This window comes from Pipra filicauda, unplaced genomic scaffold, assembly GCF_003945595.2.
Source record: "Pipra filicauda isolate LSUMZ 115617 unplaced genomic scaffold, ASM394559v2 scaffold35_size7292922_pilon, whole genome shotgun sequence".
NCBI lineage: Eukaryota > Metazoa > Chordata > Aves > Passeriformes > Pipridae > Pipra > Pipra filicauda.
This window is the reverse complement of record NW_024104487.1, coordinates 1,902,251-1,928,037: the sequence shown is the minus strand read 5'-3', so window position 1 is coordinate 1,928,037 and position 25,787 is coordinate 1,902,251. Positions and strand designations below refer to the sequence as shown.

Here is a 25,787-nt window from a genome sequence, read left to right as displayed (position 1 = left end):
CGCGGAGCGCACGCAGGCGGCTCGGCTTGGTCGGCTAAGCTCGGTTCGGCTCGGCTCGGCCTGGCCCGGCTCCACACGGCTTCGCGGGGCGGCCAGCTCCCCAGTCCCACTGCCCCCCGCCATGGCGCAGAGTATCAAGAAGGGAATCTTCTGTCCGAGCTTCGTGAGGAGGAACTGGCTGCTGCTGAGCACGGTGGCCGCCGTGCTGGCGGGTGAGCGCGGGGGCCGGCAGGGAGCGCGGCGCCGCCGCCCCCCGCCCGGCCTTGCCGGCACGACACGGCCTCGGCCGGCCGCAGAGCGGAGCCTGCGGCGGGGCGAGGGGCGCTCGGCGGCCGCGGGGCCGGGCGGCGCGGGGCGATGCTAACGACGCACCCGAACGGCGGGCGAGGCGGGCCGGCCGCCCTTCCCCGGCACCGCCGCGGGGAGCGGCTCCGCAGCGTTGCGGTGTCGCCGCGGCCGCGCGGGAGCGGCGCTGGGCGCGGGGGACGCGGCGCCCGTACCCGAGAGCGGCCGGGTCGGCAGCGGGGCCCGGGGCCCTCCTGGCCGGGCGGCTCCTGTCCCGCCGGCCCGTGTGGCAAAGGTCGGTGATCGGCGGCGTGAACCCGCGCCGTGGAGGACGAGCGCGGGGGCTGTGAGCCCTCGGTGCTGCGGGTCTCCAGGGCGGGCTATTCCCCGGGCGGCGTCCGCAGCCCCCGAGGGGACCGCGGCGCCTTCCTTCCGTGAGTCTGCGGGGGCAGCCCCGCCGAGCGAGGCTGCACGGCCGGAGAGCATTGGTGGTGGCTTTGGAGAGCTTCTGATGGCCCAAGCGAGCTTTGCAAGTGGAAGAGCTTGCTGTGCCACCCATCTTTCAGGGGAGTTTTGGGGGACTGAGGAGTTCGGCAGTGCCACCCATTTTTCAGAGGAGCTTTCAGGGTAAAAAGTTTCTCAATGCCAGCTTTCAGAGGGATTTTCAGGGGCTCCATTGTAAAGATAGGAAGATTTCTCCCCTGCATGTCAACAAGTTTCTGAAGGGGAAATTAGTTGAACGCCATCTTACTAAGGATAGGTGGGCAGAGAGGGCAAAGAAAATGCATCAAAGGACTTGGACAAAGAGTCTTTTCCATAGGACATAATTTTGGCCCTAGTCACACACATTTTATTCATTTTTTTGCTGGTGATTATTTGGAGAGCTTCCTTCACATTATTGCTGCTGTAGAGAAGTGCTGCTTTAAATACTTCATTAACTTACTGTCTGATGGTTCTCTTTCAGATGACTGTTCTGCAAATTTGCATTTTGGCTGGAACATACCTATTTCAGTGCAAAGTTGTTCAGAAGAGAATTATTATTTTGGAATTCTACCCAGCTATTTATAAGCTGTGATCAAAGCTATGCTTACGTATACACGTGCAATTTTTTTGATATATTCAGTATTTGAAAGATATCCATTCTTTTTCACCTCTTTCATGAGTGGAAAGGTTCTTGTGAGTTCTGTATACCAAGTGCTAAGGGCTTGCTTTGAAAATGTGACCATACAACTGGAGGAGTATCTATATGCTCCTGTGTTTGTGTGTGTACAATTGCGTTTTCGCATACTTCTGTCGGGTGCCCTTCTATGAGCTGACATACTTCCTTCCCAGTTACAGAAGTGGTTAAGAAAAATTCCCCTTGCATTATCTTCAGTGATTGTAGTTTGAACTGAAGTGTGTGATATGATTCTCTAGGTGGATCATTCTGAAATTAAATTTCTCTGGGAGCCACAAAGTCTGGCAGTACGGGAACTGTGGGGACAATAATGACCCCAATCCTCCTAATACACAGTGGGAATTCATAGTGAGAGAGTGGCAAGCACACAGATGCCTCCTGTGTCCTTGGGCTTCTGGTACACTGTAATTAACAGTCCAGAACTCAGGGGAGCTCTCGAATATCAGCAAAGAGAGTCTTCTTAAGAATTCCATGAGCTTTGAACCAAATTACATTTTGCATGTAGCTAGCTATCTGCTGCATTTTCAGTATTTCTTTGAGGTGAAGTAAGGTACGCAAGAACAGTGAAACCCTTGTAAAGATGGAGTTGAATCATATGTTCTGGTTTTACTACAACTTGAGGAAAGTTTGTAGTATACCTAGAGTCCACAAACCCTTCATAATTAAATTTGCATATTCATTTTTATATACTCTGGGAAATTGTACTGAGGGTTATTAATCTAGTTAGTTTGGAGGAACAATCTACCATTTATGAGCAGAAGAGTAGCACATGATTTTGAAAGAAGTACATACCTTTAGGTTTTTCAGAAAAGTATGATGAATGAAGAATGGAAATAACAAATGCAGCAAGCTGTGAAAATATGCTATGTAAGCTGTCCAGCTGTGCTAGAAAAGTATCTGATATTCCTACACTGTCATAAGGAATCATGATTTTTGCTCATCATTATCAAGCCACGTTCAACATCCAATTGAAATATGCATATCTTTGCTAGTACTCTTACTAAGCTTAAAAGTTTTCCCAATTACTTCTTGTGTGCATCTCTGACAAGAGACAGAAACAGGAGAAAAACCCTCCTTCAAGAGTAATGATTCTGTGTTATCTTTTAAGCTTTCAACTCTTTGCCTGTGGTTTACGTTCTCAAAAACATTGGAATTTCTTTTATAGCTGTGGGGGGGGAGGGGATAATTTAAAATTTATACACAAGGCATCTTGAGTGTCACATTTTTTTGTGAAAACACCTGAATGCATTTTTCAAAGAAAACAAAACTCAAGGCTGAAGAGGTTATTTTCCTTACCTTAGCATTCTGTTTCAGACTACCAAACTGATGTGGAGAGATCTGTGACTATGAGCGTAGCAGCCTCATGCAGATACCTGCAAAAGGAGACATATCTTGCATCTTTTTACTCTACTGGCCTTACTAAGCCCAAAGCAGCTGAGCTGACTAAAGCAGTTTAAAAGTCAACCTACCTCAAGTGCTTCTTCAGCCTTTCATATGGAAAGTTACATTGCTTCCAATTTCTACAATCAAGTCAAAATAAACGAGAAATATCCCTGAAATTTACTCACTCTGAAACCCATGTCCAAAGGGCAATTGGATACGGAGAGTTTAAGTCACACTTCACTGGATTCTCATGGAGCATCTATTTTTTGTCATTGCCTTGTCTCCAAGAGGTCACTGCTGCAATACAGCCAAACCAGTCATGAAAGTAAAAGGCTGATTATATATGAATACTTGCTCATTCATTAGTCTGTGTGTCATCGCCTAATAGCTTGTAGTGCTGGGCAATTCTTCAGCAGAACAGCTTTTTTCTTACAGTGGAAACTAAAGGGTAGGTGATTTGCCTACGTATGATCTGAGGCATTGAGTTGCAGTAGCACACTGTCCTAGAGCAGAGATCTTTTGATGTTCTGAGAAATACACAAAAAGGTTGCAGTTCCTTTTTAATACCTATTTTGAAAATTATTAGACCATTATCTTTTTTTGTAGCAGTTCTGTGGTGGGGGAACACGATTCTGAGGTATTCAGTTTGCCTAAATTTACAAGTCACCTCCCCCCTCCTTCCTCTCCCCCAGTAGACTGTCTGAAGTGGGCTTTCTTCAACAGTACACGTGCACTGAAATTCTTCAGGTAGTCACGAGGAAGATGCGAGAAATGCAATATTTAGGTAGATACAGCCACCAGTCACAGGAGACTGTGAATTGCAGGCGTCCTTCCTTCAGCCTGGCATAGATCGTGTTCGTCGGAGGTATTTCAGTGCGAGGCAGTGATGACCACTTGTCATTAGCTTCCTCCTCCATTCTGTTCTTCACTTATGGGCGTGTTGCTCATGCTGTTCACCTCAGAAAGGGACCCTGGGTGCCATGGCCATGCAGGCGGGAGCCGCGCGGGGCGGCGCAGGGGCGGCGGGAGCTGTCCGAGGTGGCTCAGGGGCGGCCCGCGGACCGGGCAAACGGAGAACTGGCCAAACGCGGGGCTGCAGCCAGCGGGGCTGTGAGGCAGGAGTGAAGTGACTGAGAAAGGGTGGAGGTCAGGTGTTCAGGCTGGAGCATGCCTGAATACTAGACTTTTCCACTTCTGAAATGAAGTTTATTCAGTTTCTGCAGCATCGGACCCTTTGCTTATGTAGTTCCCATGTTGAAAGATTGAGGCTGGCATCAGACCTCCTTTTCTCCCCGCATTTGAGAGTAGGATTAAAATATGCATTGTTCCTGTTGTAACACCAGCATTGAAGAAACTTTGAGTATTGTGACTATAGTCACATTGTGACTATAGTATTTTGCCAGGATTTGATGAGTGCAGCAGCCATTGGATCTTCTGGTTTGTGCTTTATGATACCATTATAGCAGTTCATATGCCAAAAAATTATTCTCTTTAATGTTAATGAAAGTTATTATTTTATATTGTAATATTGAGTAGTAATATCTCCCTATAGGAATTTTTTTTTTGTTCCCATGTAAGTCAGGTGTATTCACACCTGCTAAATGAAATGCTCCCTCTGTAATCAGACACAAGGAGATCTGACAGCTGCTTTTAAAAGCAGTAGTTCCCGCATTACCTGGAAGCCCATCAGTGCATTCTTACAAGAATGAATGTCTCACAGGGTGAAGACAACAACAGAACAATTAGTAACTTATTACTGTGTTGATGGCCTTTCACCATACAAAAAGCCACTCTGAATCCAGGGAGCTCACCGTTCTCCTGTGTTTCTTTTGTAAATGTAGCCTGCAGCCCCTAAACCCCACAAACCTATAAAGTCTTTCTGTTTCTCATGGTGAGTTGCTTCTGTCTCTGGCAAATGTAATTTAAAAATCAAAAGCCCATTCTGGATATGAAGTAAGGTTTCACTGTTTTTCATTTCCACCTCCTTCTACCTTTACCAAGAAGTGGCCTGTTAGCTTAGTTTAGGCTGTCTTCAGTACCATTTCTCGTTTCTTGCACAGTACAGTGGGAAGGTTACGAACAATGAAACAGATCGATCATCTCTTACTCTAGAAAATACACTAGCAAAAACATCAGGAAATAAATTCAGGGGGATATAATAAAGCAAGAGAATTATTACTTCACGAGTTTATCACAAGTATAGTTGTAAAGCAAGCATCTGATTCCTTTCTTAAATTCTGAAGCATAACATTGTACTGATTTAGAATTTATAACAAATGAAGTCCAGACATCTTGAATCAATTGTGGTAGCATGGAAATTTGACAGAGGATTCTGGTTTCTTCTTGGTGTGCCTTAGAACAGAATAGATGACACATGACTTTCTATGCCTCTCTAGACAGTTGTGGTGCCTACCTCTCTGCACTTCTCTGCTGCACTTGCACACAGTTTGATATAGAATGGGATGTGTTCAGAAATGTGTGAAACCCAGCAATTCTGAGAAAATGTCTGAATTTAATTTCAAAGACAGAAAGTATAAGTGCAGAAGGGCTAACAGTGTCATCTGAGAGCTTCACATACTACTGAGGATCAAAAACGCTCTGAGCCAGAAAGTCATGCAGTGAAAGAATCCAAAGGAAGTTAAGCATGATGCCTCATTTGCTCTTGAGCTGTTTTGAAGCAAAGAAACCCCATCTTTTATTTGTTCTTCTGTCATGCAAAGTGTTTTCCTGTTTTATTATTTGTTTTAACATAAACCTTCAATTTCACTTTATGAGAGTGAAGTGACACTATCACTAGAGCTGAACTTTTAAATGAAAGAAACTTTGGAAAGGGTGAGCCTAAGGCCAACTTACACTCTAGAAGGCCCTAAAACTACCAAAGTCAATGCATTATTTTTTTCCATTTGAAACAATAACACCAATACTAATACCAGAAAAATATTATTGTGTCCAATTTACCAATATTATTTAAGGGAAAATATGACAATCACAAAAATATTTTTTTTCTTTTCTGTTTACGTCTTAGAAACAAAGCATAAAGACACTTTCATCATATATACCCCAGCAAATAGAAAATGTTCAGGTTGAGACTACTCACAAACAATGCTTGTGTTGTTTGCAAATTTTTGATTATTTTTTGTTTCCACAAAAGCCTCATAGGATTGGAGCAAGGCATTTGTACTTACAGTCCCACAACATTATCTCGTTCTGTGAGATCACATCTGTATCATGTATTATGCTGAAGATAAGGGCTGTACTGGAGGGAGTGCTCCAAATTTTGTGGTCCTTTCATGCTTTTGGAATGGGAAACAACCTGGCCTTGCTTAATCTGAGCTAATTTTCTAGGTCGTGTATCTGATTTCTCAAAGCTTTGATGTCTTTATTAGTCTCAGAATAATGATGTTTCTGCATGTTACTATCTGTCTATCTTTAGTGTCCACTAAATTGCCTTTCCAGCTGCTTATCTGAGTCCCAATCATTCCATTGCCCTTCCAGCAGTGGGATAGCTAGAACAGTATGTCCTGTTTACTGTCCTTTTCTCTCATCAAAGAAGCTGTTACAAGGGTCAGAATCTGACAGATATTTAATTATTAGCGTTTTGCCTTTTTTATATCATTGACAGCCCATTAGTTTCTTTTGTGTTCCGGGGGTCTTAAATGAAGATGTGTTTTTCCTGATCTGCTCTATTGAACTAATATCTCTTGGGCTATCCAGGATGTACAAAGGTGCTCATATAGCTTTGGGATAGCAATCAAATGATGTGGAAAGAGAACAGAAAGTCAGTGGGCTCTTACAGGAAAGGGTGAGAAGTTCTTAATTTTTTTGGAGTGGCATTGTAATGGTGCCAATCGTGTTGTAGTGTGTTAGACTATATAAGCAAAATGTTAGATGCTAGGACTGGAGACATGACAGTATCTGAAATGAGTGAGAAAAGGGGTCCAGACAAAAGCACTATTTTGTAAAATAAGTGAATTTGGAGACATGAAGGAGGCAGTAAGACTTGTACATGTCTGGATGACTGCAGAGGAGAGAGGTCATAGTTAAAGAAGGGTCACATTATAGGTGGGTTGGGAGAATGGTAATGGTTTTGGAAATGTCAACTGAAAGGGGTTGTAGGGAAGGTCTGCAAAAGAAGGACAATTACTGTTTTCAAGTTACATTTCAATCTTACTGTAAAACACAGGAATATGAGATAGAAAGATACCTCCTGACTTATCATATCTAGTCTACTGCTGCTTCAGGTTACAACATTTTAGGTAAAATTCTGTAAGATATCATGCTCCATCTTAAAGCTAGATAGGCTTATTGGTGTTGCACCTCCTCCTAGGATCAGTCTGATTTTTGAAAGCCTTAAAATTTCCAGTCTAAAGGTATTAAGTTTCACTATGCATCCATTAGTTAAAATATTGCTTGTTCTCTGCTATTCAACCATTTTCTGTATTCCTACCTCACTCATCCCTGTTGGACAAACCAAGCTCTTTAATCTCCTTTCAAAAGGTGGGCTCCTTGTTCTTTTTATCACTCTACAGGTCCTTCTTTGCATGTGCTTCAGTTTGAGTTCACTCTTCCTGAAACCTTAATGAGTTTCATACAGTATTCCCCAAAAGAACAGGTGCTTTCATCAGAACACATCCAAATTCATGCAGAAATGTAGTTTGTATAGCTGCAGGGAAAGAACTGTCATTTCCCTCAGATTACTTAATTTATGACATAATCTTGGTCATCATCATGGCTAGGCTTCGCGAACGAAGATTTGGGAAGGCTCTATCCACATTTATTACAGGCACGCTGGTGGCTTATGAGGCCAATACGTGACAGACAAATCCGATTGCAAAAGGCACAGCAGAAAGACTCCTTAGATGGTGTATTCTGCAAGACACGGTTCTTTCTGCGTTGCCTTTTCTCCTTGAGAGTGATCCTGTGTGTGTTCTCAAAGGAGACAGCGGCGTTATAGATGGTGTGTCTCCAGGCCTCCCGGTTGGAGGCCAGAGTAGACCAGTTATGGTGATCAATATGGCCAAGGCTGAGATGTTGTTTCAGGGAGTCCTTGTATCTTTTCTTCGGGGCCCCTCTCATGTGGCAGCCAGCGGCAAGTTCACCATAGAGCAGGATCTTAGGGAGGCGGTGGTCCTTCATCCTGGAGACGTGCCCTGCCCATCGCAGCTGTGTTCCAGCAACATGGCCTCAATACTTGTGACAGCTGCTTGCTCTAGAACAGATGTATTGGTCACAAAATCTGACCAGTGGGTGTTTAGGATTGTACGGAGGCAGCGTTGATGGAAGCGTTCTAGGAGACGCAGGTGGTGGCGGTAGATGACCCATGATTCGGAACCATACAAGAGAGTAGACAACACTGGCTTTGTAAACACTGATCTTGGTGCTTTTCTTCAAGTGTTTATTACGCCATACTCTTTTGTGGAGTTTTCCAAAAGCACTGTATGCCTTTGCTAACCTGTTGTCTATCTCTCCGTCGATCTTACCATCTGAGGAGATGAGGCTACCAAGGTAATTAAACTGTTGGACTGATTTGATCTCCGATTGGCCAATGGTGATGTGGGGATGATGGGGGACTTCCTGAGGTGCAGGTTGATGGAGGACCTCTGTCTTCTTTAAGCTGACTTCCAGCCCAAAGAGCTCAGCAGCCTCTGCAAAGCAGGATGTTAAACGCTGCAGAGCTGCTTCTGTGTGGGCAACAAGGGCGGCGTCATCAGCATAAAGCAGCTCCCGGACAAGATGGTTTAAGGTCTTGGTGTGGGCCTTCAGTTGCCTTAGATTGAATAGGCTTCCATCAGTACGGTATCGAATGTAGATACCGTCCTGATCATCGAGGTCTGCAGTGGCCCTTTGGAGCATCCTGCTGGAAAAGACAGTGAATAGGGTAGGAGCGAGAACGCAGCCTTGTTTCACACCATTCTTAATTAAAAAGGGCTCAGAAAGTGTGTTGCCATATCTGACTTGGCCGTGCTGATCCTCATGGAGTGAGATGATCATTTTAAGGAACTTGGGGGGACAACCTAAACGTTCCAAAATCTGCCACAGACCTTTTCTGCTCACAGTATCAAAAGCCTTGGTGAGGTCGACAAAGGTTACATAAAGACCTTTGTTCTGTTCCCTACACTTCTCTTGCAGTTGTCTGAGGACAAATACCATGTCTGTGGTGCTCCTGTTGGCTCTGAAACCACACTGAAGGATTCCTTCTGCTATAGTGCGTATTAGTCTGTTCAAGAGTATTCTTGCCAGAATTTTGCCAGCAATGGAGAGCAGAGTAATGCCATGGTAATTTGAGCAATCTGATTTAATACCTTTCTTCTTATACAAGGTGATGATGACTGCATCACGAAGGTGTGATGGTAGTTCACCGAGCTCCCAACAGCGCACCACAAACTCGTGAAATTTGGTGTGGAGTGCAAGGCCCCCATGTTTCCAGACTTCAGGTGGAATTCCATCAATCCCAGCTGCCTTGCCAATTTTCACCTGCTGTATGGCCTTGAGGGTTTCTCCTAAAGTGGGAGCAGTATCCAATTCATACTTTACTGGTTGTTGTGTGATGGACTGAATTGCTGAGTCTTGGACTACACGGTTGGTACTGAAAAGAGTCTGAAAGTGTTCAGACCATCGATTCAGAATGGAGGTTTTATCTGTTAGAAGGGTTTGACCATCAGCGCTGAGTAGAGGGCTTTGTACCTGGTATGTAGGCCCGTATGCTGTTTTCAAGGCCTCATAGAAACCTCTGTGATCACCTGTATCTGCGCATAATTGAGTTTTTTCAGCTAGATCGATCCACCACTTGTTCTGGATGTCACGGAGTTTCTGTTGGAGCTTGCTGCATGCGAGACGAAAGGCTGTTTTTCTTGCGTGACAGGATGGCAGGTTTTTTTTATGACATAATCTTGGTAATGTGCTGTTTATTATGTTAAGGTTATAAGTACAGTACTTCACAAATCTAGTAAATCAACAGGTTTGTTGAAAAACTGTGAAAGAAACACATTATATCTCTGATACAACTTAGTTTATTTTAATAGAGTTATGGACTAACGAAGGAATCAGTTCTTCACACTACCTCTCTGTTTTTCGTTTTTCGTGGTATGGGCTTTATGTTCCTGTAGGTAGGTTCTCTACAGCAGTTCTAGATAGATGAAGCACAATCATAACATTTTTTCCCACAGCTGTATATTTTTATCTTGGCTTTCTCAGGTAGAAATTACATCTGCATATGGAAAAATTTGAAAGATATGTACATGTAAAATTCATCTACAGCATGTTTAGATAAGTGAGAGGAAAATGAGAATCCAGTAGGAGACATTGTTAAATAATCAGACTGGTTAGCCATCTGCACATGGATGTTCTGGGCCAGCACTGGTTCAGTGTTCAGGGGAAGTGTGGTCACACATAGTCACAGGAGAATGGCCACAGTTTCTCTTTTCCTGACTGAGTGAACTGCCCCTGATTTGACTAAGGGTGAGGTAGGTCCTGTGCAGGGCTGCATAGCACAGCACAGCACTGTGTTATCATTGACTGCTACAGGCTCTTGAGGCACACAAAGTAGCAGGAGTTAGGTGGGTTTGCTGGTTGCAGTAGCCTTCACACCTGCTCTGAGTAAAGGGAGTATGCCTACACTGGAGAAGCTGGTTTTTCTTCCCTCTGGCCAGCACTCCACCTTGCCTTCATTCCTGAAGGTCCATCACAGGGAGTCACTGTCTACCTGAACTTTCCTCACACTGCAGTCAGATGACAGTGTTATTTATGTGAAGGAATTTACAACCACTGCACCCCTCAGCAGGTTAATCAGAGAGAGGATCAGGGGTCTCACCATGGCAGAGGAATGGCACATCTTCCTCTAGTACATTTGTGCTAAATATTCTTCAGTAGACCAAGATCTGACTTGGGAACTTTCTTCTAGAATATTTCTGAGAGAACTTTTCTTCACAGGTCTTTGTAAGCAAGCTGGTAGTCTGGGCAAACAGTATCCAGCATCCAGAGATCAGTTGCCATGCAGTTATACCCCTGAGACTCTAAATCCTACCTCAGTAGTTGTCTGCAGTTTTCTAAGATTTTTTTTTTCAGTCAACATTAGTATATTTATTGGGAGGTACATTGTCAAATAGAGTGTAAAACAGTAAAATGCATAACAGTATTAAAAATAATGCAAAGAGAGCTGAATTAATAAGCTGAAAGACTAAGTTTATAAGTATTACTATAAGTAATATATTCTTCTACATCCACTCTTTTAGTGTTCTGTAGTTGACACTGTGTATCTCTTTGTAGCTAAGAGACAGCCAGCGATAACAGAAACTCTTGTGGAGAGAACAGAGACAAAATGGATTTATAGAATATTACTAAAGGACTCAGAATGTATCAGGGGCTCAAAAAATCTTGCCTGCCTGTGCTGCAATTTGATATGTTTATATTCAATGTTTTGTATTGTGTTTCAAATCAAGCCAGTGAACTGTGTTTGCCTTTTCAGTTCCATGAATTATCTGCTGTAAAGTTAATCCAATTGAGATCCACCAATATGATAAGAGTAATTGTGTTTTAGCATGTGTACAACAAATCATGTGAAATTATGAAGAGCTTAATCACTTAGTTAATAGCACAGTCCACGTTGCTACAGTACAGTTAAATAATACCAGGTTTGAACCATGTGACATTTCTTCTTTCCATGCTGCATCAAAGCAAAATCCCTGTATTTCCCCCAATGTCTATCAGTATCAGCCAGAGTCACTAACTTCTCCAGTGAAAGGAAGTTTTTGCATTCTGGAATCATGAGAAAACAGGAAAAATAAATAGCACAATTCTTTTTTTCAAAGATCTACATGGTGTACTTCAAAAAAGATAACTTTGCAAAACACATTATTTGTTCTGCAGAAATATATGATGGATTTCTTTTCTCACTGTCTTTATGGTTCCTTCATAAGGATTTTTCCCATAATGAAATCAGTGGGAGTTGAAGGTGATTTGCTGTTTTTTCGATGTTGTGCACACTGATGGAGTGAGAACTCCCTACCAGTTAACACTATGCATCCCAGACCGCTGTGCTCATCCATGAGTGCAAATAATATGTTAGGGAGTCCTATCTGTTAGATACCAATTTTATCTGGTTTATATTCACTTTCAGGGAGAAGTAGGAGCAGGCATGTCTATACATGGACTTCATTTATTAGTTTGTAAATTGTGAGTTATTTTACCTGTGAGTGAAGGTAAAGAATGTAAAGGAGCATACTATCATGTTGTCTTATTACCAAAGATGTAATCGAGTTTTGAAGAGCAATTAATCCACAATGGCAATGACGGTAAGCAAGTAAGTACAGTCATGACATATTGCATGTCCTTAACTGATTCAGGTACTCAGGCATTCTGAGTTTTCAAATTCAAGATCTGAATTGTGTTATTATAATATATATATAATTATATAAAAAAGACTTCAGGATTTAGCCATCACTTCCTGAAAAATTGTAAATGGTCTCTACGTTTGTTTGCTCAGGTGGCTGCTGAGCAGCTAGCACATTCTTCCAAGCTTACGATAGCTGTAGGACAGATAGCTGTAGGACAGTCTATGACACTCCCCATTGTGTGTTGCTGAGCCCAGAGATTGTGCAATTTGTTTGAACAGAATGTGTGGCTTTTTTCTCACTCATTTCCAAATCTGTGTCATGAACTGCAACACAGTATTGGAAGAAAAATGTAACAGCCCTATAGTTGTTCCCAAACAAATAATTTACCTTTTTACTTAGACAGCATTTTGGGAAGAACAGCAATATGCAAAAAGACACTCTAGATGAAGGGCAGATTGTCATAAATGACTGTTCACCAGATCCCCAATTGTCACAAAAGTAACTTTGCAAATATGCAGAACCCTCATCATAACGGTCTTCCAAATCACATTTTAACTAATTTCTATGGTACATACACAGGCCAGACTGATTCTAACACCTGATTACACATAGCCATCATCTCCTAGGTCCTGGAAAGCCTCGGGCTTGGCAGATGTGATGGATTGAGTGTTACACGCAGTGCAGCCAGTTGCAGGTGGTAGCTAACTCCTTGCAGCACTTTCTTCTCCCCTTTGCCTGGGTAACACACCAAATTCATCCCATACAGAAGAAGCATGTATTTCCCCTAGCTTTTTAAGCTGAGACTCCTGGTTCTCCCTGAAAGATGAGTGCCAACGGATTTCTCTTGGTGTGCTCATTTTCAGTGATTTTTTTCCACTCTGTTTTTTTCTCTTGTTCTTCTCATACTCACCCCTCACTTCTCTTAGTCCTCATTTACAGCCTTTCTTTGAAGGATTTTATGTCTGTTACCACGCTTGTAAAAAGACTACCTGGGAGAGTAGTGACAAGGAATCAAGGCATGTTTGTTTCATGTGGGTTCAGACAAGAGAATCGTAGCCTTTTCATATGTTCCAATCCCAGGGACCCAGACTGCACCTTTTGCTTTCTGTGTTGGTGGCTGGTGGGAGAGAAAATGTACGCACCATGCTATACAGCATGTGCTGTACTATGCACAGTTGCAAGGATATATTTGCCTTAGAAAATTAAATTAAAAACATGGGATTGTGCAGCTTATTCCACCATCATTCTTCACAGAGAAATCTGGACCTTAAAAGCAGTATGTGTAATTTAGCTCTAAGTAGAGGATTGCTCTTGTGGTAAAAATCATAACCCAACTTAGCCATGTACATGAAGAAGGAAAAGCAAGGAGGGGGGTAGAAAATAAATAAAAACAATTTATCGTGGACAAGAGGAAAGGTGGAGTGGTTGAAACTGAGGAAAGATGAAGAGGGCAAGCAGGAAAGTGATGTTTTGCTCTTCAAAAAATTAGTAGTAAATTATTCCATAAACAAAAAAAAAAGATAAATTAAAAGAAAGGAAGAATCCTAATATAGAGAAAAAAATTTACCTACTGTAATGTGTTTTGTGGTTGTTGGAAGCAAGCACATTTTCATTTCAGAAATGGTGGTGTATCAGTAGCATTCATGTAGAGAAATTGTGATTTTGTAAGACTTTCGTCCATACTTACTAGGGGCTACTATAATCAATGTGATGCTAAAAGCAGTGGTGACCACATGAAATATGTTTACGCTGGGCTGCACTTTCTGTGTGTTATAATTCCCAGGAAGAAATTTCCAGTTGAACTTGGCTATTGAGATGAGGATCAAAAAGTTTTATCCCATTTCAAGTACATAACCAATTTTATTCTGCTAAGTTTCTAGCCTTCTCTTGTTACTGTTACAAAGTAAAATTTCTTATATTCTCATGATAAATTCAAGCAGCATATGCTAGATGCTAGCATATAAGTGCTCTGTCTGGTAAAGAAATTGCATGAACAAGAAATTGAGAGCAATAAAGTAATTTCAGGAGATTTTTGGAGTGAGGAACTCTGTTCTCAGCTATTGCCACTACATAAATAATAACCAAAAAAACAAACAAACAAAAAAAAAAAGATACAAAGCAGATAAAAATATGTGTGTGGAAAAGCTTAAGGAAGCCCTGCTAAAATTTGGAGAGCATGTAGGAAGTTTTTGTAGTGAAATCTAACAAATTGGAAAAGAGCATGCAATGCATGAATGAAAATGAGGGTGAATCTTTGTACCTGCTAGCAATCCTGCCAAATATAGAATGATCCAACTTCCAGCTGGTCAAATATGAGTCATCACCTAGAATGAAAGGCACATGGGTTAGAACATGTCCTAGTCACACCTGCTCAGAATAAAGTGGCATTATACAAGTTTCCATAAACATGCAGTCTAGTCTTGCTGTAATTTAAGCAAATACCTACACTAAATTGTGTGAATTTTCTGAAGACATGGAGATAAACTGTATGGTTAGATTTAGCTATTTATCTGGTACTTCCAGGATCAAAGTAACTTGAATATATGTAACCATTTTACAGATGGAATTTTATCTCGCTTGGGCTTATCTTAAAGTGCAGAGTAATTGTTTTCAACACAACTAATTCAGTCACTAGATTAGAAATAGAGATCATTCTGTCTTATCATTCACTGATATCATTTGCATAATATTGCAAATATCTTCAAGGTTATTAAGATCCGAGATTGTTACAAGGAATTTAAACCGTGCGTGTTCACAGGCACAAATTACACCTAAATCAGAAATCTTAATAGTTGCTTAAAGCAGCTCATTTACTTGGAAGCTTAACTTGTTCATTTTCCGTCTGTTTATTAACAGGAAAGACTTGGTAGGAGTTTATAATCTGCCCAAATTTTCTTTTTAGCTTGATCTTGCAGGTGCAGATAGAGCACAGAAAAGATGGTTCGTTATCTTTTTGTCATCTTAGAGGCAAGGTCTTGAAGGTAACTAGTAGTTGCATCAACTAACAACCAAATAGGGTGTGAACTACCACAAACCACAGCCATGATGAATCTTTAGGGAGGTTTTTTGCAAAATTCCTTGCTTCCTAGAAGAGAATGTCAGTGAGTGTCATATTTAGTGGAGAATTGAGATCCCTGTTTGTTTCCTTCAATATCAACACTACAGACCAGTTTTCCATGGATTTGCCTAAATTTGTTTTTGAACCTACTGGTATTGTCTGTCTCCACAACATCAATCAGTTAAAATAACAAATGGTATTTATAAGCCTGTGTAATCAACCCACACACCAACTTCTTCGGCAGTGTCTAACTTAAATGCCTTGTACACCATCAGAAATTTAGCTGGGGAAGAGGTGCATTTGGCTTGGGCATTAGCAGCTTTCCTGAGCCGCTGTAAGTTTACATGAGCCACTGAGGCTGGTAAAGGTAGACTGGTAGCACCTTCTTCTGTTGTAACAATTCTGCTGCAAAATATCCACCCAAGATAACGAGGGGTGTAAATAATTCCATTAGCCTCATTAGTACAAATAAGACCTTTCAGCACTCAGTGGATAATGAAGGGTTCTGACTTTTCTGACTTGCTGTTTCACTGGATCCAGTTAGAAATTGAATTTCTTGATACTCAGTTTATTCAAGACTAAAGCATTACAAAGTTCCTATGTGAAGCAACAGTTCTTAGTCCTTTCTAAATGCTGATGAACACATTTCCTATACCAGTGATTTTAATCTGAAAATCATGTTGAAATGGAAAATAAAGGTATTGCCTGTCAAACTAAAGAATTATGTCTTTTGGCCTTTATTTTCTTTTGGTAGAACTCTTTTATTTGTCACAGTAGCTAGAACTATCTGATAATTCATTTAATCCAAAGATAAAGTGCCTTGTGCCATGACTCAATCATTGATTGAACTTACAGTCTGGTATTGTAGGTTGGCTGTGTAGTGGAATGAGTGTGAAATATATGGAGTGTATTTTTGTTGATGAATTTCCTGGAAGTTATTAAATTAATTTAATGATTACAGTCACACTCTTTTCTAATTACATAGAGCAACAATTACAGAAACTGTAGCTGCTGGGTAGCCTTATTTTCACCAATACAAATCATCTAAAGTATTTTTATCACTGTCTTTCTTTAATGTTTGGTAGCATTTATATATTCTGTTTATTTTTTTTAATATTAGTCAGGAATCTTCTAGAACTAGAGAAGGCAGGTAAAAAATCACTACTGGACTGGACTGGTAATCAGAGGACATAATCAGATTTTTCCAAAGACATACCTGGAGACATCCTTCAAATTCACAATTATATGTGTTATTACTTTGCTTATCATCAATACATAGAACCAAAAAGGAAACATCTCTTGTCTAGTTTGCCTTAGAAGTTCCACCATAGCTGTAAAAATATGTCTACTGCTTGCTCTTTTTGTTTTACTCTTCTACTATTTTTCCTCCTTGTTCCCCATGTCTCTACTGTAAATTACATCTAATTTGCCTCACATTTTTTATGTCCCTTTTAGGTATTGGAGTTGGTGTGCTGGTACGGGAATATGGCAAATTGTCTAACTTGGATAAAGTCTACTTTTCCTTTCCTGGGGAACTGCTGATGAGAATGCTCAAACTCATCATTCTGCCATTAATCATATCAAGTATGATCACAGGTATGTCTGGAAATATACTGTTAGCTGATGAGGTTATTGTTGTGGATTAGCTTTCTTTCTAAAGGAAATAACCTCTGAAAACAATTTGATGGAACTCTACAATGAGAAATTCAGATTTCACAGATTTACATTAAATTTTTCCCTATGTAATGAGGATGGGTTTGGAAGGATTAGTACTGTTATCTGGTAAGTACATTATAAAGAGCTGTGACATAATAACTTTACATGTTTTTAGATTCTTGTATCTCTCTCTACATGTTTTCAGGAGTGCGTTAAACAGTTGCAAATTGCAAGCCCAAAGCTGCAACTGCATGTTCTGAGGTAGAGAGTTAACTGTTTTAAGTAGTCTCCTGTTGCCATTTCACAAGAAAGGCAGGGCTGATCTCATAGCTTACTGTCATAAAGAGAATATTCCTGACCTACACTTCTCATGAGGTACCTTGCATGAGTTCTGGCATTTGCTGAATCCTTCTATGAGTCCATTAAATTCACTGACCTGACAGAAATAAATTACAGGGGAAAAAAACACTTGGTTCAAAGGAGTTTTGAGTTTTGGGGAACTGCAAGTGTGGAGAGAGACTGTATGACCAGGAAGGGGTTACGGGAAGAAAAGAAAAGCTTCCATCTCTTGGGAAAAGCTAGCAAGCCATTGGCTAGAACCTTGCCATGGCATGCTAGAATTTGCTAACAGATCACCCAGTAGAAAAGATTTGGAAAGATTTGGTGGAGTCTGCTTAAAGCAAAGAGACTGAACTGAATGTCAAATAGCCTTTCTTTGAAAATAGTAAATAAATTTAAAAAGGGAAAGAAAGCCAAGCAAACTTATATTTATTTTGTAAACCTTTGATGAAGGTACAAGGACTGTGACTTTTCTTTTAGCTTACTACTGTGAATCAAGGCATATTGGTCACTATATTGTCCCTTTTCATCTCCACAAAGCCTCTGTTTTGGGAATGTACTTGTGCCCAGGTGTTTGCTGATTGATTGGATATTAATGAAAATGGATCAGACATCAGACTACAGAAAAGGAGAGCATGTTGTGATCAGAAAATGAAAGGGGTCAATTTCAGTCATGCTATAAAAGTGCTTTTGAGAATTGGATATTGAATACAAACTTTCAAGCTCCTCAAAATTCATGGTCAAAAATATCACTGATTTCACAGGAGCATACCCCAAAGTGGGCCTATGACAGAAGCACCCTGAGGGAAGCTGCCAAGGCCTTTCAAGCATATCTGTAATGCAGAGTGACAGGAACCCAGTGTTAGAATTGAAGTGGAGAATGTCAAGAGCTGCAAGATCCAGAAGGGAAAGCTGCCAAAGGCATAGTGAGAAATGATGGTACAAACAGTCAAGAGCTGTGTCCAAAGGAACGGAGATGAAACAGTTGTTAGTATGTAAAGGAGAGGAGATCTTTATTCTGTGACAGGAGATCCAGGAAAAGTTGCCAAGATAAGATTAATACATTTCTTTTCTTGAACAAGCTTTTATTTTTGAGTTAAGCTGGGCCCGTGTCTTCAGAAATAATTTATATCATTAGGATAACCATGAAATGAATTATTTATTAAATGTATTCCTGTCCAGCACTTGCAAGGGGAAATGACAATCATTATGTTAAAAATATTAGGCTCTTGCTTATGTTTAATGTTCCAGTATGAGTAAACTGCATTTGTAGTTACTAACACATGCTTGGATTTTAAAGATTACAGATTACAGGAGTTGAATTCATATAAAGAGATGAGAATCAGATGCTCTGATTCTGACCTTGGCATGTCCCATTTCCATAAAATTAAGGGCATGTTTTTTCTACACTTCTATGTTAGGTTTTTAGGAAAGAAAAAGGAAACAAGGCTGATAGAGAACAGAAGCTACTTCAATAGAACATGTAGGGCTTTGCTGCTATTGAAAACAAAAGCACTAGCTGTCTGTATGCAGGTAACGCTGAAATGCGTGGCAAGCAAATGAACCACTTGTTTTTGTGCATGATGGTTTTCACTGTTCACCTGCATCCATCCTCAGGATGTTGATGAAATATTTTGCCTCTTTTGAAAGAGATATGTTAACCTTACAAGCATCAGAAATGCAAATTTGAATTGAATAAGTAGACCTGTGTATAATCATGAAGCACATTAGTAATTTTTCCTCTTTCATACAGAATGGAAGGGACCTCTTGAAACCCCCTAATCCAATCTTTCTACTCAAACAAGGTCAGCTAGAGCAGGTTACCCTAGACCATGTCCAGGCAGGTTTTGGAAGCCTTCAAGCACGGGGACTCCACAGTTTCTCAAGGCAATATGTTTGACCAGCCTCACAGAAAACAGTGTTTTCCTGTTCAGACGAAATGTCATGGGTTTTTTTCGTTTTTGCCTATTGTCTGGTGTCTTGTCTTTGAGCACCACTGTGAAGAGCCTGGCTCTGTACTCATTCACACCCCTCAGCAATTTTTGCACATGAAAAAGATCCCTCTGAGCCTTCTCTTCTCCAGAATAAACAGTCCTTGCTCTATCAGCCTGTCATCATGTGAGAGATGCTCCAATCCCTTCATCATGTTTGTGGCCCTTTACTGGAGTCACTGCAGTAAGTCCATCTCTTTCTTGTACTGGGGAACCCAGAACGAGACACAGTACTCTGGGTTTGGTCTCACAGGTGTTGTGTTTGGAGAGATCACCTCCCTCCACATGCTGGCAGTGCTTGTCAGAGTGCTGCCCAGGAGGCTGCTGGCCACCTTTGCTGTGAGATGTTGCTGTCTTATAGTCAGCTCGTTGCCCGTCAGGACCTTCAGGTCCTTCTCTGCAGAGCTGTTCTGCAGCCACTCAGCCACCAGCATGTACTGGTGCCTTGCATTATTCCTCCCCAGATGCAGAGCTTTGCATTTCTTCTTGCTGAACTTAAGATACTTCTCTCAGACAAATCCAGCAGTCCATCCAGGTATCTCTGAGTGATGTATAACCATCTCATGTATCAGCCACTCTTCCCAGTTTTTAGTCATAGAATGGTTTGGGTTGGAAGCGACCTTAAAGATCATCTAGTTCCAAACCCCCTGTCATGGACAGGAACACCTACTAGACCAGGTGGTTCCAAGCCCATTCGACCTGGCACTGGACACTTCAGGGATGGGGCAAACACAACTTCCTGGGGCAACCTGTTCCAGTGTCTCACCACCTTCGAAGTAAAGAATTTCTTTCCAATATCTAATCTAAACTTACTAATTTGCAGTTTAAAGCCATTCCCACTTTTCCTAGAATTAGATGCCTTTGTAAAAAGTCCCTCTTTAGCTCTTTTGTCGGCCCTTTCAGGGACTGAGACGAGATCTCTCAGTAACCTTCTATTCTCCAGACAGAAAAATCCTATGAACTTGCTGAGGGACCACTCTGCTTCAACATCGGCTCCATCACTGGGTCATTGATAAATTGTTAAACAGTACTGGTCCTCGTATTGACCTCTGGGGTACATCATTACTTGCCTTCAACCAGACTTGTGCTGGTGATTGCAACCTTCTGGGCCTGCCCATTCAGCCAGGTTTCAATTCACCTCACTGTGCAACTGTCTAACCTGTATTTTGTCAGTTGTTCCATGGGGTTGTTATGGATGACAGTGTCAAAAACCTTACTAAAGTCAAGTTAGACCACATGATCTTTTTGCAATTTTGAATTTTAGCACAAAAGCAAAATTCACACTTTAAAAAAAATTACTGTAAAGAATAGAACAAGGATGGGAATAAAAAATTTAAGGAAGATCCAGGATGTGTCTTTAGCTAAGGCATCTCACTGTTAGGGGCAAGGCCACTGTTTTTTTGCATTTGGCTGCACCTTTTCTGGGGTGAGAAAAAAAGTATTTTCCTCCAAAGTAACCTCATCATTATTGACTAAATATACAACATGCAAGAAAAGCACCACAGCCTGCATGCTGGGTGGCTCTTTGATGAGACCAGATGTATTCTGAGGATGTCTACCTCCTTGGGATTTGCATATTATGCAGAACTCAGTAAGGCCTATGTCTGATGGTCACAGCTGTCAAACCTATGTACATGTTCACATGCTCAATGGCAGATATTTATGGTCCCAATACATACAAAGTTACTGCAGTAAAACTAATGACAACACATCAGCTGGTCCTGAATGGCTATCTTTTTAGTAAGCAGGTTAAGGGGGTGCTACTTAGCTCACTGTGAGAAAGTTAATTATTGTCATGTTATTGTGCCTTTGCAGCAGGCTAAGTGTGAGCACCAGAGACAATTGCAATGGCTCATTTGTTGTGTGATTGTAAGCAGACCGTGGTGCTGGGTCCAAAGGCACCTAAGAAGTTTTGATGCCTTTTGTAAATGTATGTCATGTCGAAATACTGGATTTTGGTTACTAGCAATATTTTTGCACAAGAATCACCAGGACATTTTTGAAAATACAGTCCATAATCTTCTTTTTTTATGTTTAGAATGTCTTAAAAGGTAATGTCATATCCTGAAAAGAAGCAGCTTATGTTTTAGAGACAGTGAGCTGTGCACAAATGCCTGTCTCATGACCAGAGCCCAGTCCATTTGAACTGAATGATGCAAGTCAAGCCCACAGCAAAGAGAGTAGAGGTGGGAATCGCTCTTTTGAGATTCCAGGATTTTCTGCAAAATTTAAAGTATTGGTAACTTTAGCTTGTTGGAGGAAATTCCATCTTAGTGGAAAAACTCTCCCTGATTTCTTCGTTTAGAGGAGGAACACACTTCCTGCTTCTATTTAGAGTTCTAATTAGAGCAAGAACACTTTCCCCCCTGTCTATTTTCAGATTCAAAAGGCAAAATCCTCCCTCTCGTTAAATGGAGGGCTTTGTAGAACCTGGTTTTTGTTCACAAACCCTGTTCCTTGGAGTGTAAAAGAGAAAAGGCATTGTTTACTTACTTATATAGTGTACAGGTTTCAATCTGTGGAATTTTTGCACTAACCTGCCTGGAAGTTGAACTGTAGAGCAGTAAAAAATGGACGTAAGTACTAAGCATTTTTTTTTTTTTAAATTGTAAAATGTGATTAATAGGTCCTTCCTTTGAGGATGGAATAGTCTGAGCAGTGTGATGCTCTTTTAAGTTATTCTTAGTCTGCCCCAGAGCCAAATTTTAATTGTTCTCCTCATAATCATTTTAATGCATGCAAATGTAAATTTATTTACTCTGACCTAAAAGCCCACCACTGATAATTCAGTTCAAAATATGAGACCTGTCTGCATCTCCAAGAGATTTCTGTCCCTTAGATTAGCTAAAAGTACACTAATGAATCATTCATTTGAAGGAATTATTTGTATTTTCTTGCTCCTGCTGTAGTGACATGGGAAAATTGAAAATAAAAATCAAAAGCCTAGAGTGTTGCTCAAGATCATTGCTATGACATCAGAACTACAGCTCTACTGAATATAATACTCCACACACCAAATCCACTTCTTTTGAAGTAATGCTGCAATAGTAGAAATTATTAGACAAATAAAAAAAATGCTATTTTTAGATGCTATTTTAGATGTAGGGAGAAAGAATTGAGAGAATCTCTTGTGTGCTTCATGAGAGTTTTGGGACTTATATCTAATGATTTTAGGAGTACTTAAAATAAAATGTCTTCGAAAGTCCTGGAAATTCACAGCTCTGATTTCACTCAGAGAATCAAAATTCTCTGGAATTGTGCGGTATATTTCATCACAGGTGCATACGCAGCAGACTCCCTTTAGTCACTTTTAGCCTTATTTCTCATGGAGTGAGTTTCACACGGTATGCAATGGCAGTAAATGCTTGCAAATCTGTTTTCTGTTAGGATCACAGCAGAACTTAAGCTGGAGACAACTGTCAAGTTTCCTGAACAGGAATCTGACTTGTTCTCCTGTACTTGGGCACAAGCTGGAGAAACTTCCATGCCCAGCCTGAAGCTAGTTAATTCACACAAGGTGTCTGGACTTATTTCCTGCACCTGAGTTCTTTGTTAGTAACTAGCGTCAGATCTGGATCTTAACTTAACATCCTGATATTACAGGAATGCCATGGCTCTGCTCCCCGTCTCTCTTCAGTAAGTCCTTCTCACATGGGGTTATTTCACGCTGGCTGTCTCACTGATTTTCAAACTACAAGCCATGGATCTCGGTGTGAGGTCTTTCTTCAGGGCTAGAATGTGTTCTGTCAAAAACTTCACCAAAAAGCTGGTATAACATATCTAATAAATGACCTTCCTTTTAAAATTTCCAGAAATTTTAGCTTTGGATTAAAAGATCTTACACATATCACAGCAGGTACATGTCTCAGATCTCAATATTGATAACATGATTTTATCAGCTGTTCAAAGTCTGTTTTAAGTTCTACAATAATTTCTCTGGTTTCTTACATTTTCTCCCTGACAAAATAAGCTTTTCTTACGTTTCTGACCTTCCTTGTAATTCCAGCCTTCAGAGGCAGCTTCAAAGACACTAGAACAGATGTGTGGGAGTTTCCTGGATTGTGAGTTTGTGCAGAATCAGCTATGGGGGACACCAGAATTCCTTAAAGCAATTGTGGAGGTGTTTGCAGCTACACACAGCATGCCTCAGGAAGAGTGGAAAAAAAAGTAGCAATTACCTTTCTGAGGGCAGCTGTATGTGAGCTATAAATACAATGTCTGCCATGCTGTGGGTCTGGCAAAACTGCTAGGTTTCCATGACTGTAGAAGTAAACTCTTGCTTTACTGCAGGGCCTGCTTTGATTACTCTTCTGGTGCTGTCTGAAGCATCATGCCAGTTCTACCTTTCCCAATACCAACGATACACTCTTTTACTTGCACTTCTTACTCATAATATGAAGGTAATGATTCCACCACAAATCTGACTTATTCTGACAACTGCTTGAGAGAGAAAAATATTCCAGTGAAGTACCTGGACCAGTGACTTTTCCCATTTGCAGAGACCATTGTTTGCCCTGTGTAAAGAGTATGTTGTCTTATGCGTGCTGGATGGGTATGTTGAATAGGTTATTCGTCCTTTTCAGTTGTCAAAATTAAAGTGTGACACTTCGCACCTTGTATCTATGTTTGGCAAGGTACTAGTTTGGCAAGGTACTAGTTTCAGTGCAACAGAATTTAGTGAACGAAGACAAAAAGCACAAAATGGGAGACAAAAGAGCCACAATCCAATGAGAAAAAAATGGAAATAGAGTATTAACCAGATTGTTCTAATTTCTCATGTTTATCTTTGAAAATCAGAACATATTTGAACAACTATTTACTTATTTATTTACTTTGCCCACTGTATATGTAATTTAAGTTGGAACACAATGAGAGTGTGCCTGTGCCCAGAAATAGACCTGCTAGTTCCATTGTATGTCAAACATATACAGTTTTACAGTACTGTAAAGGAGCACAGATAAGGAAATGGTGGGAGAGCAAGTCTGTTTTGTTTCCTATAATCCAAGGCTTCCAAATCAGTGTTCCTTTGGTATCATTGTTCCTGGGCTCGCAGCTGGCTCAGCATTTTCCATTTCTACAAGTCCAAGAAGCGCAACTATTCAGAGATGCTCTATTACTGAGACATCCTTAACAGGCCCTGTGCATCGCCAGTGCAGTCCTTGCACTAGACCTCTGGTCTAGCTTAACATACTCAAGGACTGTCTTTCAAATACTTGCATGTTCTTTGCATGCTTTGCTGTATTTCTTAAGCCAAAAGACACCCTCCAAGAAAATCAGGTTCATTATGTAATAGTAGTAAACTAGTTATCTGGGCTCAGGCAGGAAACTCACCTTGTCCCTCTGTACCATGTACATTGTTTGAAGGATAGGAAATGTTACATTACTGTTAATGAGTTTTGGCTTCAGTTGTACTGAGGGATGGTGGAGGTCCTGTCTCTGCTGTCCATGTGCAGTCATTCAAGCAGGCAAGACTGCAGAGTCATGGGCTATTAATGGACAAGTCTTTGTGCCCATCCTCTTCAGATTACTTCCATCATAGTCTACTACTCCTTTCCCATCAATATCAATTGACCTTATTCAACTGAGACAGCCCCAACATTACTTAAGGTTTTAAATTACAGTAATAAAACTTTGAAGTGCAATTCTGGTTCATGGAGCATGATTACCACCAGCTCTCAAGGGCAAAGAGCCCCTACACAACAGCCATCAGCTGCTACTGCCTCCTGTCTCAGGCGTATCACTGGGGGGACTGCTGGTGGCACTACTGTGGATGGGTATGAAGTCAGTTGCTGTCTTCTACTCTTCTGTTGGGGAGCTCAGGACATGAAAAACAGTTCCACTATATAAACCAGACTACATACACTTTTTAAGGTATTTCCCTGTGTGTGGATATTACAATCAATTGAAAATGTAGTGTCATGTTAAAGTTTTCTTTTTAAAAGCTTGGAAGCTAAACCTTGTCCACCTATACATTTTACCACCAATAATTTTGAGGGAATTCAAGTATTTTCAGTACTATAGGTTTTCTGTATTCAGTCCATACATGTTTCACTGGCCACAGTGCAGAGGGTATATATTTCTTCTACATCCATGAACCAAATCTGATTTCTGTTATGAATCTTTTTAGCCTGTCCACTTTAGTGGATGGATATATCATCTTATAAGAATAAGTTTTTACTATATTCCAACCAAGGAGCATCATCTCTCCTGAAAAGGCATTAACTACAGATTATATAACCTCTAGAGTTTTCTGGAGGAAAAATTAAAATTGTCCTACAAGTTTGCAAAAAAGATACATGGAAGGCAGTACTAATGCCTTCTTTCTCTTCATTACTCCAATAAGCTCTCTAGGAAAAGATTATAATACAATGCTGCAATGCTGATTGTGCCAACTGCCTTGAAGGCAGCACGACAGTCTCTTAGCAAACTGATATCCAGGATCAGATTTTTTTTTTTTTTACATCTTAGCTGAAATTCCTTCCATTTTATAATGATTTCATCCCTTTCATTGCCATAAACTATTCATCTTCTATTTATTCCCCTCTTTCTACCTGGCATTTAGAAAG

General features: G+C 40.8%; 1 protein-coding gene and 1 long non-coding RNA gene across 2 annotated transcripts in view; both read left to right on the top strand.

Moving 5' to 3' along the window:
- The first annotated feature begins 3 nt into the window (after nt 1-3).
- Nucleotides 4-25,787, top strand: part of SLC1A1 (solute carrier family 1 member 1) — a 54,494-nt gene continuing 28,710 nt past the window's right edge. The window contains exons 1-2 of the mRNA XM_027752222.2: nt 4-212; nt 16,691-16,831. Of these exons, the coding sequence (XP_027608023.1) occupies nt 122-212; nt 16,691-16,831 (232 nt within the window). The 5' untranslated portion in view covers nt 4-121. The remainder of the gene's footprint in view (nt 213-16,690; nt 16,832-25,787) is intronic.
- On the top strand, nt 416-3,193 carry LOC114004346. The gene is made up of 2 exons (XR_003546557.2): nt 416-580; nt 2,777-3,193. It is a non-coding gene; the product is annotated as an uncharacterized LOC114004346 (long non-coding RNA).